General features: G+C 38.6%; 2 protein-coding genes across 3 annotated transcripts; both read right to left on the bottom strand.

The window, feature by feature from the left end:
- Positions 1 to 299: 299 nt before the first annotated feature.
- On the bottom strand, positions 300 to 6,483 carry LOC113284255 (ribosome biogenesis protein BMS1 homolog). 2 transcript variants are annotated; one of them, XM_026533670.1, is made up of 11 exons: positions 6,173 to 6,483; positions 5,962 to 6,052; positions 5,757 to 5,875; positions 4,642 to 4,832; positions 4,267 to 4,477; positions 3,230 to 3,583; positions 2,272 to 2,511; positions 1,596 to 1,814; positions 994 to 1,203; positions 789 to 890; positions 300 to 591 (listed from the first exon to the last, which is right to left on the bottom strand). In XM_026533670.1, the coding sequence occupies exons 1-11, from the start codon at positions 6,305 to 6,307 to the stop codon at positions 421 to 423; spliced, it is 2,043 nt and encodes a 680-aa protein (XP_026389455.1). In that variant the 5' UTR covers positions 6,308 to 6,483; the 3' UTR covers positions 300 to 420. The 2 variants fall into 2 exon arrangements, with proteins under 2 accessions (XP_026389455.1, XP_026389456.1); XM_026533671.1 differs by having other exon boundaries at positions 537 to 665.
- A 3,921-nt stretch (positions 6,484 to 10,404) lies between these two features.
- Positions 10,405 to 15,276, bottom strand: LOC113284254 (ribosome biogenesis protein BMS1 homolog). The gene is made up of 8 exons (XM_026533669.1): positions 15,131 to 15,276; positions 14,920 to 15,010; positions 14,715 to 14,833; positions 13,598 to 13,788; positions 13,223 to 13,433; positions 12,186 to 12,539; positions 11,228 to 11,467; positions 10,405 to 10,770 (listed from the first exon to the last, which is right to left on the bottom strand). The coding sequence occupies exons 1-8, from the start codon at positions 15,263 to 15,265 to the stop codon at positions 10,420 to 10,422; spliced, it is 1,692 nt and encodes a 563-aa protein (XP_026389454.1). The 5' UTR covers positions 15,266 to 15,276; the 3' UTR covers positions 10,405 to 10,419.
- Positions 15,277 to 15,480: the final 204 nt, after the last annotated feature.

The following is a 15,480-nucleotide window of genomic DNA, read 5'->3' as shown; positions in this document are numbered from 1 at the left end:
TATCTACTTGGAGCAACTCCTACAAAGCGGGGAGAGTGGTACATCTAAAGCTCTCATTTGGTCAGAAGTGAACAACAAAGAAAATTTTAGAGCTGTAACCGAAGTAAAGTCATCTCAGTACCCAGAACAAAAAGTAAGTCATTTCCTTAAACCGAGTCAGAGAACAAACCCACATAAGTACACAAAATCCATTCTACAAACTGAATCAAATTAGAGATCAAGAAAAAAAAAACTGTGATAACTGATTGCACCCATTGTACATAGCAGTGAAAGTACACTACAAAAAGCATCACAGATCGTCTAGTAGAACAAAAACCCATAATTCTTGTGAATAACCATCAAGCAAGCGTCAAGAGAAAGAGACCTTGATCCCTTAGCTTCAGCAGCAGAAACAATAAATGAATAATTCCTCAATAAATATTAATGTCCTATACGTATATAATTGAGTTTGCCCCACCCTCCTTTCGGCTCTGAGAACTCTCTCTCTTTCTTAGAAAGCTCCTTACATTCCCTCAGCCTCCTTCTACACTCTAGCATAAACTCTCTCTCTTTCTCAGAAAGCTCCTTACATTCCTTCGGCCTCCTTTTACACTGTAGCATAAACACAATGTCTAACCAATCAGATTCGACTTCCTTGTATCGAAAAGTAGACCGGACAATGATCTCTGAAACACATAAATAGACTACATTCTAAAATGAGCGAGCAGCTATACATGGGAACAGTATGTTTTATCCTAGAAGATTGAGATGAATTATGGTAAGCGTTGTATTAGCCCATGTCTTCTTACCTGGTACTCTTTACAGATCCGATTTCCAGTATTCTTCTTCTTCTCGGCAAACACCACACCACGTCGTTGTGTAATCGTCTGCTGCCTCCTAGCAGGATCAACCTTGGTTTTGGAACAAATACAAGTAAGTTGAGATGCGGACAAATGAAAAATTTCAACCTTGCAAGTCAAAAATTAAACCATAAATTCAGGATTAGGAGATAACCTTGTTGAGAGAATCCTTCAGTTCACCTACTGATTCCATGCCTTGTCCAGTACAGTCGCCTGAATCCTTCAGTTCACTTACTTGTTTCCACACGCGCATGAAAACTTTATCGCAAAGAGAAATTTTATGCTGAAATGAGCAACTAGCAATCCCTTCTCTACGTTGATCTCCCTTCCTTATAAGTTCACTAACGAGCTTCTTTTTAGCAGCCTGCCCAATCAAACACAATTGGTAAACCAAAGAAACAAGCTTCACAGAAATGCTATATCCCCTAACACAACAAAAGATTTCAACACCAACGTGTGTGCAACTTGGTCATTCACTGGGAGAACAAATCTTGCCGACTTTATAGAAAACTAATGAAGGTCTGGAAACACACGAGTTAGTTGTGGACCACATGGAAAGGATCCAACAATTTAACTTCCCATAAGAACGGTCACAGAAAATTTGTTCATCCATACACTACAGCATCACAAAAGCAAATGGATCACAAGCTGTTGTTGTAGAATCCAGAGTCCAGACACCCGATAAAGCACATAAATAAAAATACGAAAGAGCAAACACAGCCCGCCGAAATTAGTTTTGGCACAAGGCAACAATACCTTTTCAACGTTCCCCCGAACTCTTGCAGTCTGAATTGCTGCATCTTTAAACCAATCAATTTCAAGATCTGACGTAAACATGTCTTTGATGGGAGCAGTTTTCTTGAAGGTCTGGAGAGGAGTCCCAACTTGATTGCACTTCTTCAAAATCTTTGCAACTATCTCTGCAGCCTGGGTAAAGTCAAGTATGACACCCATTGCTGAAATCCGAAATGCAGCCTGGGGAATCAAATACAAGTCGATCAATAAACAAAATAGAACTCAAACATACAAGCAAATCAACAACAGTGGTGTAGCATCCCATTCTCACATCCTTACATTTAGAAAATTAAGGGATAGCCTCTTCTACAGAAGAAAGAAAAATGTATTACACTTGCTACATTAACCGAAAAACAGCAGATGACGGGCATAAAATGTGAGTATTAGGCGCAGTGATGTATTCATGAAATGTAAGATACCATCTGAACAAGACAAGTCTCAGGGAGTACAGTAATTAGTTTTTTTCTTAGTTTTCGCCAGGTACTCGCAGGAAATCAAGGATACACGGTACGAACTTACACGCACATTTATTTCATCTTATATAGACGAATACCCCTCTTTGTTGCAATTGCAATTAATCAAGTACTGAAATACCATAGTGATGATAAGTCAAAAGTTCAAGTAGAATACATCAGACCTTATTGCCTGCCAGATTGTGTACAGCAACAAAACCAGTATCTAGAGGTGCAAGAGGACCCCAAAACATTGCAAGACAATCTGTGTGCTCGGGAGTGGAATCTATTCGATGCAAACGATTGCCACCGTCTTCCTGGGCATAAATGGGTCTGGTCTGGTAACGTCTCCAACCAGCTGAAACAATGATTGGGTCTCTTGTCTTCAATAATTTCCTATGCCAGCTATGTCGCTTAAGCCTCGCCTAAAAGTACAAGAAAAACATATTCAAAAATCGAAGCATACACTTTCTTTGAGAGGTTTCGTATTAAAAATAAAATAAAATAAAATAAAATAAAGAGAGAACTAAAAATCTGGGTATCCCTCATTTTCATGATCCTTCACATAAGGGTTATTACTCAAGTTTTAGGTTCTAGTTTTTGGTTCACATACATTAATATATTAAATCGATTCAACCTCGGAATGAGACTAACTCCGCCTGTGTAGTTTTTTGGCACAGCCTGTCGTAAGCCAGGATAAAGGAGGAATGTCCATGTTGGGCGCGAGCCCACAGTAAAACCCCAGACATTCCCCTACGAGAATAGGGTCGTGGTCAGCTTGGCGAGCCAGCGATACACCAATAGAAGGCAAGAGCAGTACCAAGATGGGTGCTTGGGAACTCCTCGTGTATCTTTGTTTGGTTGAAAACAAGCCATTCCCTTAAGAAAGGGCGGGAGCAGTACCTATGGGTGACTGTTTCGGACGTCTCCCCTTTCCAGCCTACCCCAATTTGTTTGGGACTAAAGGCTTGGAAGAAGAAGAAACCTCCAGAGGAGATTGAGTTGACATTTTCACAAGTCATGGACGTACTAGTTAAAAAATTCTGAATATGCATCCTAGCACACATCCTAGAAAGTGGAAGAGTGCTATGATGCGGACTGACAATTGCCTAACGACAATACATTCAAAAGTTAGTGTGATACCTGCATATATCCAACATTCTCATCTTCGAGACTGATACCTCCGACGAGAATAGGGCAATTGGGATCAATATTTTTAGTCATCTCAAAAGGGACATCATGAACCTCCAACTTTAAATAAGTTCCTGCTCTGAAACCCTCAATCTCCGATCGGGTTACCTCATCATTATCGTTGCGTTCATCTACATATTCTGCATCCTTGTCATAGAGAAGACCCCAAAGACCAGACATTGGTGCATAAAAGAGTCTTTCCTTGTCATTCACTCCCTTCATTTTGGCAGCAATTGGTAAAGAGCAGGGATCAGCTAAGCTTGTAATACCATATACAGGAAAATCACCAGCACCAGCAATATGCACCTGGTATTATACACCTTAAATCAGTACTTACAGTAGTGGAAGAAAAAGTGAAAACAATATGTTGGATATACAGAACAATGGGCCGGAAACTAATAAAGCATAATTTACTGTGTTTACTGCTCATAAAAGCAAGCATATGTTTGCAACAACGAATAACGCAAAAATTCCTTTTTTCATATAGTATAAGACTCCTAAAAGGCCTTCGGGATATGAAAATTATTCAATTAACATCTACGGGGCATGACTCCAAGTGGGCTCAACATCGAATTTTCTTTAAGCTACATTTATGAAGGGTAATAGTACAACATTGCTTAGATCCCCAAAATAAACAACAGCTACAATATGGAAGGGCCATTCCACTCATTGCCTATAGGATTTGAGTTGGATGCCCACAGACTTTTAACAACATTATTGTAAGTCTAGATCTTTTATATGGGGCTCATAACACAACAATTCTCGTTCTTTGATATGCTCTTATTAAGAAAATCGACAACCAAATCAAACATAATACAGTATGATATTTCACAAGGTGGCCAAACAAGAATATGTTCCTAGAAGTCTAGAGTTCTGAAACTAATAGAATCAAAGCACGTTTGACGTGCACCAATAAAAGATACCAAGTATTCAGAGAGAGTGAGAGAGAGAGAGAGAGAGAGTCAAAACAACCTAGCTAGAGAAAGTACCTTAGTTCCTCTCTTAAAATTACTGCCTCGGAGATAACCGTACATAACTATGTTTCTATCACATTTATTGTCAATCTGCACTCTTTCCGGAGAAGTAACATCTTCAAAATGATCGACTAGCACATAAGGATGTGCAGTTTGCCAGGACAAAGGATTGAATTTCATAACTGATATGAACATTGCTAGATTGTGAATTTCATCGTCCATGTACCTGTTAATTATAAACGAATAAGAAACAACAATGGATAAGCGGCAATCCTTAATTGAGACTTGCAGATTTTTTTCTACTAATAAGTCCATTAAATTAAAAATTAGCAACAAATATACATTAAATGCATGAATCATATGACCCTAGTAATCTAAACAAAAACTTACATTCCATTGTCAAGACGTGATAAGTAGAATAGTTCTGCTCCGCCGTATATTTCGTTCCGGAACTGACGACTGAGGCGCTGCTTGGTTACCTTTAGTTGTCCATCACATTTGATCTTATCAAGATGTGAGAGGACACCAATAACATTTGGAAAGCCGTGAACTTGTAGAAGGTTAAAGAACTCAAATGTTTCCTGAAATCAATAAAGGCATTTTGCAAGAAGAAAGAAAGGCCTCAAAACCACCATATTTTCAAAATGAACATCTTTGAAGACATAATAACTAAAATATTTTATCTGCATTCTTTTGAAAATGAACAGAGACTGAGAGTCTGTGACTTGTTCTTAGGCATCACACAGCAGGCATACAAATACAATCACAAATTCCAATTCGCCTTGTTTCATGTATCGGTGAATAATTGTCGACGCAGTGCAGTTGTATCATGCCGCTATACATTAAAAGAAGAGGAAAATTACGGGTGAACATCATATATCATAATAGATATGTGAGAAGCTGTGTAACGACGAGTGGACTACATTTTGCTGTTAAAAGAATTACCCCGTAGGGACACGTATGAACTCTACTCTGGTACTCGTTCCCAACACAGCAGCATAAAATTTTAACATTTCTGCAACTTTTTCTATAAAGCATGAAATGAAAAGAAGCGGGAATGAACGAGAAGAAGAAGACACATGATTGTTTATTTTTTCAAAGTATAGCGTGTCATGCTTATTTGATCAAAATGTAACTCATGTGTAGTGGTTATGTATGTCTAACTTAGTGGATGATGTATGCACACTTGGCCTCTGATATCGTCGAAGAACCAGTACTAATACTCATACCCATATCGTTGTTATACATGTGAGGAATAGAGACACTCTAAACTTGGTAATGATTTTCCCCTAGTCAAAGAAAAGCCCAGGGCAGTGTCATTGGAATAAATTCAAAAGGTTGTACAAGAAAGTTCATGATGGCACATTAGAAAGCTTTTTCACAATTAATCATGTGCATGAAACATGTTTCTGGTATAAACTGTAAATCCAGTAAGGCAGGAATCAGAACAGTCATTCTTGTACTAATTAAAACAAAATCAACACAAACTTTCTATTGTCACTTACCATTTCAAACCCATAACTTGCATCAATACAAAATAACACCAAATCAGCGTATTTTGCAGCATCTATCATGCCATTAACATCATTTGGGCACTCCACAAACTGCAGCCGCCTATGCTTACCTATCAAAAATACAACAAAACAAGATTATCACATGGGCATGAAGGGTTTAGAACAACTAAGACCACATAATGCAAACAACAAGTACCTGATACCACAGTAATAGGGCCTCGAACGTTATCTAGATGGTGCATAGTGAAAAACTTCACTAGAGATTTAATCAGCATGGATTTCCCAACCTACAATCGTGTATTAAAAAGGGTCATAATCTCCTAATTGATTAGAAATAAGATAATCGACAAAATTATAAACAAAACATAAACCTCAATTTAGATTAAAAGCAAAGAAAATAATAATACCTTGGGAGGTCCTTGAACTAGAACAACGTATGGAACTGGTTCTTCTTCTTCGAGATCATGTTGCAATTGTACCTCTTTTTGATCAGTGGTTGCTGCTTGTGACTGCGTTTCGACTGTCATCACTCTTTTTGTCATAAATTATCAAACTGTTATTATAATCCCAATGACGAACAAATCTACCCTCGTACCGATTACTAATTGAACTAAAAGAAGAAGAATCGATCCCCATCTCAACCCTAGATTACACCAGCAGAACTAATTTGCCCAGAGGTTTTTCTATTTTAACTCGGTGGAATCTGTGCCCCCGTGGTTGAGACTGAAGGAAGTGAGAACTGATAATGCGGTGCCCTACTTTAATAACCTAGTATAATTGGGGCCCCCAAAAAACAATTAGGGGCCTCCCACTAGAGGACAAAAAAAGGTCATTAAAACTCAAATTGAGTCACCCCTTAACCAAAATATTTTTAAATGGCTAAACTGTCCCTGAATGATTAGTATTAAAATTTAATTAAGTTAAGTTAAGTTAATTAGTGTGGTTAGATTATGTTAGATTAAACTCAGATTTTAGAATCAATTTTTTTTTATTTGTTGTTGTTCGAGTTGAGAAGAAGAAGAGGAGGTTTTAGAGGAAATTTAGGATTTTTAGAAGTGATGTTGGGGAAAGTTCAAGCAACAAAGATGATTGTGTTGATGGTAAGATTATCTTAAATTCTCACATGAATTGGATGTATGTCACAACATAGAGAAAGAGTCGTCCATGTCGAGGGATGTATACCCAACGACTCTAGAAAGTCGTCAATGTAAATTTGATGTGTCCCATTTTTTGTTCACATGTGATGGCACTGTTACGGGGAGACCAATCCACTTGCGAATTAGTTCGAAAATGTCCAAAGAAGCCTTAAAGAAGCCAACACTAGAAGAACTTGGGAAACCATAAGGTATTTGGATACACCTCTTATTGTTTTTGTCTTAGGGATGTCTAACTGACTTAATATTCCCTCCGTTATTTTTTAATAGGCCAGTTTTTATAAATAAATATTTCAAAAAAATATGCCAATTTTCTAATTGGGAAACTCAAATTTTACTTTAATTTTTTGGGACCACTTTTCTTTTAACTTCTTTTGATGACAAGTGTTATGTGGACCATTTCATTTATTTCTTTGTCTGACAAGTGTCATGGGGACCATTTCACTTTACTTCTTTTATTGACAAGTGTCTAGAGGACCACTTTCAATAATTAGTTCTCTTAATTTCCTTAATTTTCTCAAAAAAAAAGAAACTGGCCTATTAAAAAGTAACGGAGGAAATAGTTGATATCTATAGTGTGGTTTTCAAATATTTTTTGGGTCTATCACGCACTTTATGTGATTGGGGGTTATGTGGTGTCAATGCAATTTTAGATTTTGATGTTTTAGGTTTCTTGGGAATTGGGATTAATTTTTGATAGCAGCATAGGAGCGTATTGGTGATGCTTTGGAAATGGGGGTTTCTTATGGTTTACAGTACATGTTTTGGGATAATTCTTAAAGGCTTTTGTTAAACATGCGCTAAGAGTTAAATCTCATGGATTTGTATAACAGTGTAGATTGTACACGAGGAAAGTGGCCTAAATTATGTAAATAATACTAAATAATTCATAATTTCTGTTAAATCAACTTTTTTTGTCTAGAAAATCAAAGATTGGATAAATGGTGTTCACTAGGAAGCAAGCAATTGCAAATGGAAAGACCAAATTGAATGTTTTATTCCCCTGCTTGCAAAAAGTGATACTTTCATCTTTTCAATTTGATCTTTGCTTCTATTTGCAATTGCTTGAGTGATTTTGTTTGAAAGTAACAACACATTGACAACGAAGAGAAGACGTGGTGTACCATATATGATCAACATCATCAAAGAAGTTAAAAAACTCATCTTCAAATGAGACTCTCATCTAAATTGGTTTCAATAAGTTACTTTTAAAGAGTTAGTTAATTATGAATGGGGCGCGTTCGGGTGACAGGGCTTTATCTCACAGAGTCTCACGGGGTGACGGTGGTCGTTGGATCCTGATGTCTAAACGGACGAGATTATTTTGTAATTATCTGGGTAATCCGGGTTGCCCATGACCCACGTGAAAAAAATTTGTACGATTTCTTTCTTTGTCATCGCTTTTCTAATCATTTGCTAGAGAAGTCTCAATTCAGAAGAAATTGATATTGGTGTTTCCGATTAAATGACTGAAAAATTGAATCAAGATTAATTCCAGAAGCATGAATCCTGTAAACATAATACTCGATCAAATCACTCATACACTCATTGGAATGAATGAGTGGTTGAAAGTGGACACTCCTCTGCCAGAGCATTATGTTCATCGGCACGAGCATTCCACTTATCAGCCTCGCTCTTTATCTTCTCTACCAATTCTGAGATGCGAGATTTTTGACGTTGCCGCTCATTCCGAAGCCATACTAACTCGGGAACTCCACCCACTGAAGATAGGGTGGGGGAGGGAGACTCAGACAGAACACTAATTACAGTAAAGGACAACAATAAGGAAGAGAAAACATATAATCGAACCTGTAACATCCGAAGAATTCTTCTTAGCCTCTTCCAACTCACTACGAGCCATAGCAAGTTCCAAGCGAAGCTTCTCCTCCTCCTTACCTTGTTGCTCCTTATCCTTGAGGAGACTCTTCAACGCACCTATCTCCCTATCTCTATCAGAGATAACAGCCTCAGCCGCGGTAAGCTCCTCTTCCCGAAGACGAAGCTTAGCTTCCAACTTGAGGGATTTGGCCTTAAAAAACTGGTATAACATGTGGTTGCAATGCTCACTCCTCATCATCTGCGAATCAGAAATTAGAACACCCAGACTCTAAAATTGCTAAATAACGATACAAGGCGAAATGATAAGAAAACTCACTTCTAACATCCGCTGCTGGGGATATCCATACTGATACCCATCAGCCAAGGCCATCATGTCAGCAACAGTCGAGGGAGCGTCGATCACTAGAGCAGCCTCCAAGGCCCAAATATTCTTATCCCACGCTTCTGCGACCTGGTCCTCAGGAGACAATTGCATCATCTTATGGGTATAGGCATCAGATTTCTTCTCACCCTCCATCACAGGAGCTGGATTGGGTACGAACATCAAATTCTTCTTTTTGAACCAAGCTAAGATGGCGTAATCACCCTCAAGGATCAACAACTGAGGAAAATCATCTCCAGAAGACCCAACCGAGGCCCCACCCATGTCTGTGAACTTAACGCCCGAAGAGTTCGAGGCTACTCCCGCATCCAAATCTGGAAGATCTCTAGCACCACTCCCCTCTGGAATATCACTAGCATTCACGACTCCCTTGCCCTTTCCATACGACTTGCTAGAGTTACCAAGCACATCCCAATCATCGTTTGGGGAAAGTAGGTTGAACTCAGAAGCCAGAACCAGGGCAGCGTTTATATCAAAACCATCCCCCGCATAGTAAATCCGGCCAAAGGAAAACTCCTGGGACGCAGCGGGAATTTCACCACCAACACCCTTATTACCAAGAGAAATGTTATCATCACCAACATCGCTGCAACCCGGGGGATTATCTTCGGCACCAGCACCATAGCCACCTGCGGGATTAATTTCACCACCAATACCGCTGCCACCAGCGGTAGTATTCCCTTCAACAAATTCTTCATCATCATGACCTGGAAGGGATGTATCAGTACGCTCCTCCCTATCAGACATATCTTCATCCCCTCCAAGCTCGGTCACAGGACTGTTAACTTCTTCATGAACCTCCGCCTCCTCGATTTTTGCGGTGGTGGACTGCTTGGGATTTATCCTCCTCTTCTTCATCGCCTAAAAAGACAAGGCATATAAGAATAAAAATCCCTGGCTTTGAAAAGAATTAAAATTGCCTCAACTAAAGAAGGACAAGGCATATGGAAATCTTACCTTGATAACCGCAGTATTCTTCGTCTGAAGATCAGCATCGGAACTCTCTTCGTCATCTCCATCAACAACATCGAGGGAATATTGGAAATTCATGCCCTCAAAATTCAAATTCCAAGGACAGAAATTCCCATAACGAGCAGGAGGAGCCTCACGTATCTGGCTATCTGCGGTAGGACGCCATCCTTGCGGACCTGGAACTTATAGAAAACTAATGAAGGTCTGGAAACACACGAGTTAGTTGTGGACCACATGGAAAGGATCCAACAATTTAACTTCCCATAAGAACGGTCACAGAAAATTTGTTCATCCATACACTACAGCATCACAAAAGCAAATGGATCACAAGCTGTTGTTGTAGAATCCAGAGTCCAGACACCCGATAAAGCACATAAATAAAAATACGAAAGAGCAAACACAGCCCGCCGAAATTAGTTTTGGCACAAGGCAACAATACCTTTTCAACGTTCCCCCGAACTCTTGCAGTCTGAATTGCTGCATCTTTAAACCAATCAATTTCAAGATCTGACGTAAACATGTCTTTGATGGGAGCAGTTTTCTTGAAGGTCTGGAGAGGAGTCCCAACTTGATTGCACTTCTTCAAAATCTTTGCAACTATCTCTGCAGCCTGGGTAAAGTCAAGTATGACACCCATTGCTGAAATCCGAAATGCAGCCTGGGGAATCAAATACAAGTCGATCAATAAACAAAATAGAACTCAAACATACAAGCAAATCAACAACAGTGGTGTAGCATCCCATTCTCACATCCTTACATTTAGAAAATTAAGGGATAGCCTCTTCTACAGAAGAAAGAAAAATGTATTACACTTGCTACATTAACCGAAAAACAGCAGATGACGGGCATAAAATGTGAGTATTAGGCGCAGTGATGTATTCATGAAATGTAAGATACCATCTGAACAAGACAAGTCTCAGGGAGTACAGTAATTAGTTTTTTTCTTAGTTTTCGCCAGGTACTCGCAGGAAATCAAGGATACACGGTACGAACTTACACGCACATTTATTTCATCTTATATAGACGAATACCCCTCTTTGTTGCAATTGCAATTAATCAAGTACTGAAATACCATAGTGATGATAAGTCAAAAGTTCAAGTAGAATACATCAGACCTTATTGCCTGCCAGATTGTGTACAGCAACAAAACCAGTATCTAGAGGTGCAAGAGGACCCCAAAACATTGCAAGACAATCTGTGTGCTCGGGAGTGGAATCTATTCGATGCAAACGATTGCCACCGTCTTCCTGGGCATAAATGGGTCTGGTCTGGTAACGTCTCCAACCAGCTGAAACAATGATTGGGTCTCTTGTCTTCAATAATTTCCTATGCCAGCTATGTCGCTTAAGCCTCGCCTAAAAGTACAAGAAAAACATATTCAAAAATCGAAGCATACACTTTCTTTGAGAGGTTTCGTATTAAAAATAAAATAAAATAAAATAAAATAAAGAGAGAACTAAAAATCTGGGTATCCCTCATTTTCATGATCCTTCACATAAGGGTTATTACTCAAGTTTTAGGTTCTAGTTTTTGGTTCACATACATTAATATATTAAATCGATTCAACCTCGGAATGAGACTAACTCCGCCTGTGTAGTTTTTTGGCACAGCCTGTCGTAAGCCAGGATAAAGGAGGAATGTCCATGTTGGGCGCGAGCCCACAGTAAAACCCCAGACATTCCCCTACGAGAATAGGGTCGTGGTCAGCTTGGCGAGCCAGCGATACACCAATAGAAGGCAAGAGCAGTACCAAGATGGGTGCTTGGGAACTCCTCGTGTATCTTTGTTTGGTTGAAAACAAGCCATTCCCTTAAGAAAGGGCGGGAGCAGTACCTATGGGTGACTGTTTCGGACGTCTCCCCTTTCTAGCCTACCCCAATTTGTTTGGGACTAAAGGCTTGGAAGAAGAAGAAACCTCCAGAGGAGATTGAGTTGACATTTTCACAAGTCATGGACGTACTAGTTAAAAAATTCTGAATATGCATCCTAGCACACATCCTAGAAAGTGGAAGAGTGCTATGATGCGGACTGACAATTGCCTAACGACAATACATTCAAAAGTTAGTGTGATACCTGCATATATCCAACATTCTCATCTTCGAGACTGATACCTCCGACGAGAATAGGGCAATTGGGATCAATATTTTTAGTCATCTCAAAAGGGACATCATGAACCTCCAACTTTAAATAAGTTCCTGCTCTGAAACCCTCAATCTCCGATCGGGTTACCTCATCATTATCGTTGCGTTCATCTACATATTCTGCATCCTTGTCATAGAGAAGACCCCAAAGACCAGACATTGGTGCATAAAAGAGTCTTTCCTTGTCATTCACTCCCTTCATTTTGGCAGCAATTGGTAAAGAGCAGGGATCAGCTAAGCTTGTAATACCATATACAGGAAAATCACCAGCACCAGCAATATGCACCTGGTATTATACACCTTAAATCAGTACTTACAGTAGTGGAAGAAAAAGTGAAAACAATATGTTGGATATACAGAACAATGGGCCGGAAACTAATAAAGCATAATTTACTGTGTTTACTGCTCATAAAAGCAAGCATATGTTTGCAACAACGAATAACGCAAAAATTCCTTTTTTCATATAGTATAAGACTCCTAAAAGGCCTTCGGGATATGAAAATTATTCAATTAACATCTACGGGGCATGACTCCAAGTGGGCTCAACATCGAATTTTCTTTAAGCTACATTTATGAAGGGTAATAGTACAACATTGCTTAGATCCCCAAAATAAACAACAGCTACAATATGGAAGGGCCATTCCACTCATTGCCTATAGGATTTGAGTTGGATGCCCACAGACTTTTAACAACATTATTGTAAGTCTAGATCTTTTATATGGGGCTCATAACACAACAATTCTCGTTCTTTGATATGCTCTTATTAAGAAAATCGACAACCAAATCAAACATAATACAGTATGATATTTCACAAGGTGGCCAAACAAGAATATGTTCCTAGAAGTCTAGAGTTCTGAAACTAATAGAATCAAAGCACGTTTGACGTGCACCAATAAAAGATACCAAGTATTCAGAGAGAGTGAGAGAGAGAGAGAGAGAGAGTCAAAACAACCTAGCTAGAGAAAGTACCTTAGTTCCTCTCTTAAAATTACTGCCTCGGAGATAACCGTACATAACTATGTTTCTATCACATTTATTGTCAATCTGCACTCTTTCCGGAGAAGTAACATCTTCAAAATGATCGACTAGCACATAAGGATGTGCAGTTTGCCAGGACAAAGGATTGAATTTCATAACTGATATGAACATTGCTAGATTGTGAATTTCATCGTCCATGTACCTGTTAATTATAAACGAATAAGAAACAACAATGGATAAGCGGCAATCCTTAATTGAGACTTGCAGATTTTTTTCTACTAATAAGTCCATTAAATTAAAAATTAGCAACAAATATACATTAAATGCATGAATCATATGACCCTAGTAATCTAAACAAAAACTTACATTCCATTGTCAAGACGTGATAAGTAGAATAGTTCTGCTCCGCCGTATATTTCGTTCCGGAACTGACGACTGAGGCGCTGCTTGGTTACCTTTAGTTGTCCATCACATTTGATCTTATCAAGATGTGAGAGGACACCAATAACATTTGGAAAGCCGTGAACTTGTAGAAGGTTAAAGAACTCAAATGTTTCCTGAAATCAATAAAGGCATTTTGCAAGAAGAAAGAAAGGCCTCAAAACCACCATATTTTCAAAATGAACATCTTTGAAGACATAATAACTAAAATATTTTATCTGCATTCTTTTGAAAATGAACAGAGACTGAGAGTCTGTGACTTGTTCTTAGGCATCACACAGCAGGCATACAAATACAATCACAAATTCCAATTCGCCTTGTTTCCTGTATCGGTGAATAATTGTCGACGCAGTGCAGTTGTATCATGCCGCTATACATTAAAAGAAGAGGAAAATTATGGGTGAACATCATATATCATAATAGATATGTGAGAAGCTGTGTAACGACGAGTGGACTACATTTTGCTGTTAAAAGAATTACCCCGTAGGGACACGTATGAACTCTACTCTGGTACTCGTTCCCAACACAGCAGCATAAAATTTTAACATTTCTGCAACTTTTTCTATAAAGCATCAAATGATAAAAGAAGCGGGAATGAACGAGAAGAAGAAGACACATGATTGTTTATTTTTTCAAAGTATAGTGTGTCATGCTTATTTGATCAAAATGTAACTCATGTGTAGTGGTTATGTATGTCTAACTTAGTGGATGATGTATGCACACTTGGCCTCTGATATCGTCGAAGAACCAGTACTAATACTCATACCCATATCGTTGTTATACATGTGAGGAATAGAGACACTCTAAACTTGGTAATGATTTTCCCCTAGTCAAAGAAAAGCCCAGGGCAGTGTCATTGGAATAAATTCAAAAGGTTGTACAAGAAAGTTCATGATGGCACATTAGAAAGCTTTTTCACAATTAATCATGTGCATGAAACATGTTTCTGGTATAAACTGTAAATCCAGTAAGGCAGGAATCAGAACAGTCATTCTTGTACTAATTAAAACAAAATCAACACAAACTTTCTATTGTCACTTACCATTTCAAACCCATAACTTGCATCAATACAAAATAACACCAAATCAGCGTATTTTGCAGCATCTATCATGCCATTAACATCATTTGGGCACTCCACAAACTGCAGCCGCCTATGCTTACCTATCAAAAATACAACAAAACAAGATTATCACATGGGCATGAAGGGTTTAGAACAACTAAGACCACATAATGCAAACAACAAGTACCTGATACCACAGTAATAGGGCCTCGAACGTTATCTAGATGGTGCATAGTGAAAAACTTCACTAGAGATTTAATCAGCATGGATTTCCCAACCTACAATCGTGTATTAAAAAGGGTCATAATCTCCTAATTGATTAGAAATAAGATAATCGACAAAATTATAAACAAAACATAAACCTCAATTTAGATTAAAAGCAAAGAAAATAATAATACCTTGGGAGGTCCTTGAACTAGAACAACGTATGGAACTGGTTCTTCTTCTTCGAGATCATGTTGCAATTGTACCTCTTTTTGATCAGTGGTTGCTGCTTGTGACTGCGTTTCGACTGTCATCACTCTTTTTGTCATAAATTATCAAACTGTTATTATAATCCCAGACGAACAAATCTACCCTCGTACCGATTACTAATTGAACTAAAAGAAGAAGAATCGATCCCCATCTCAACCCTAGATTACACCAGCAGAACTAATTTGCCCAGAGGTTTTTCTATTTTAACTCGGTGGAATCTGTGCCCCCGTGGTTGAGACTGAAGGAAGTGAGAACTGATAATGCGGTGCCCTAC

The sequence above is a fragment of the Papaver somniferum genome, chromosome 5 (genome assembly GCF_003573695.1).
Source record: "Papaver somniferum cultivar HN1 chromosome 5, ASM357369v1, whole genome shotgun sequence".
Lineage (NCBI taxonomy): Eukaryota > Viridiplantae > Streptophyta > Magnoliopsida > Ranunculales > Papaveraceae > Papaver > Papaver somniferum.
Note: the sequence above shows the minus strand (reverse complement) of the source record. Positions and strands in the feature narration are given on the sequence as shown.

Bases quoted from the DNA above. Each gene is read 5' to 3' on its own strand.
- LOC113284255 (XM_026533670.1), bottom strand. From the start codon at position 6,307: ATGACAAAAAGAGTGATGACAGTCGAAACGCAGTCACAAGCAGCAACC. The intron at 6,053-6,172 runs GTATTATTATTT...ACACGATTGTAG, and splicing joins TAGTTCAAGGACCTCCCAAG to GTTGGGAAATCCATGCTGAT. The intron at 592-788 runs GTAAGAAGACAT...TTTATGCTACAG, and splicing joins GGATCTGTAAAGAGTACCAG to TGTAAAAGGAGGCCGAAGGA.
- LOC113284254 (XM_026533669.1), bottom strand. From the start codon at position 15,265: ATGACAAAAAGAGTGATGACAGTCGAAACGCAGTCACAAGCAGCAACC. The intron at 12,540-13,222 runs GTACTTTCTCTA...GTATAATACCAG, and splicing joins ATTTTAAGAGAGGAACTAAG to GTGCATATTGCTGGTGCTGG. The intron at 10,771-11,227 runs GTCTGATGTATT...TTGATTCCCCAG, and splicing joins ACAATCTGGCAGGCAATAAG to GCTGCATTTCGGATTTCAGC.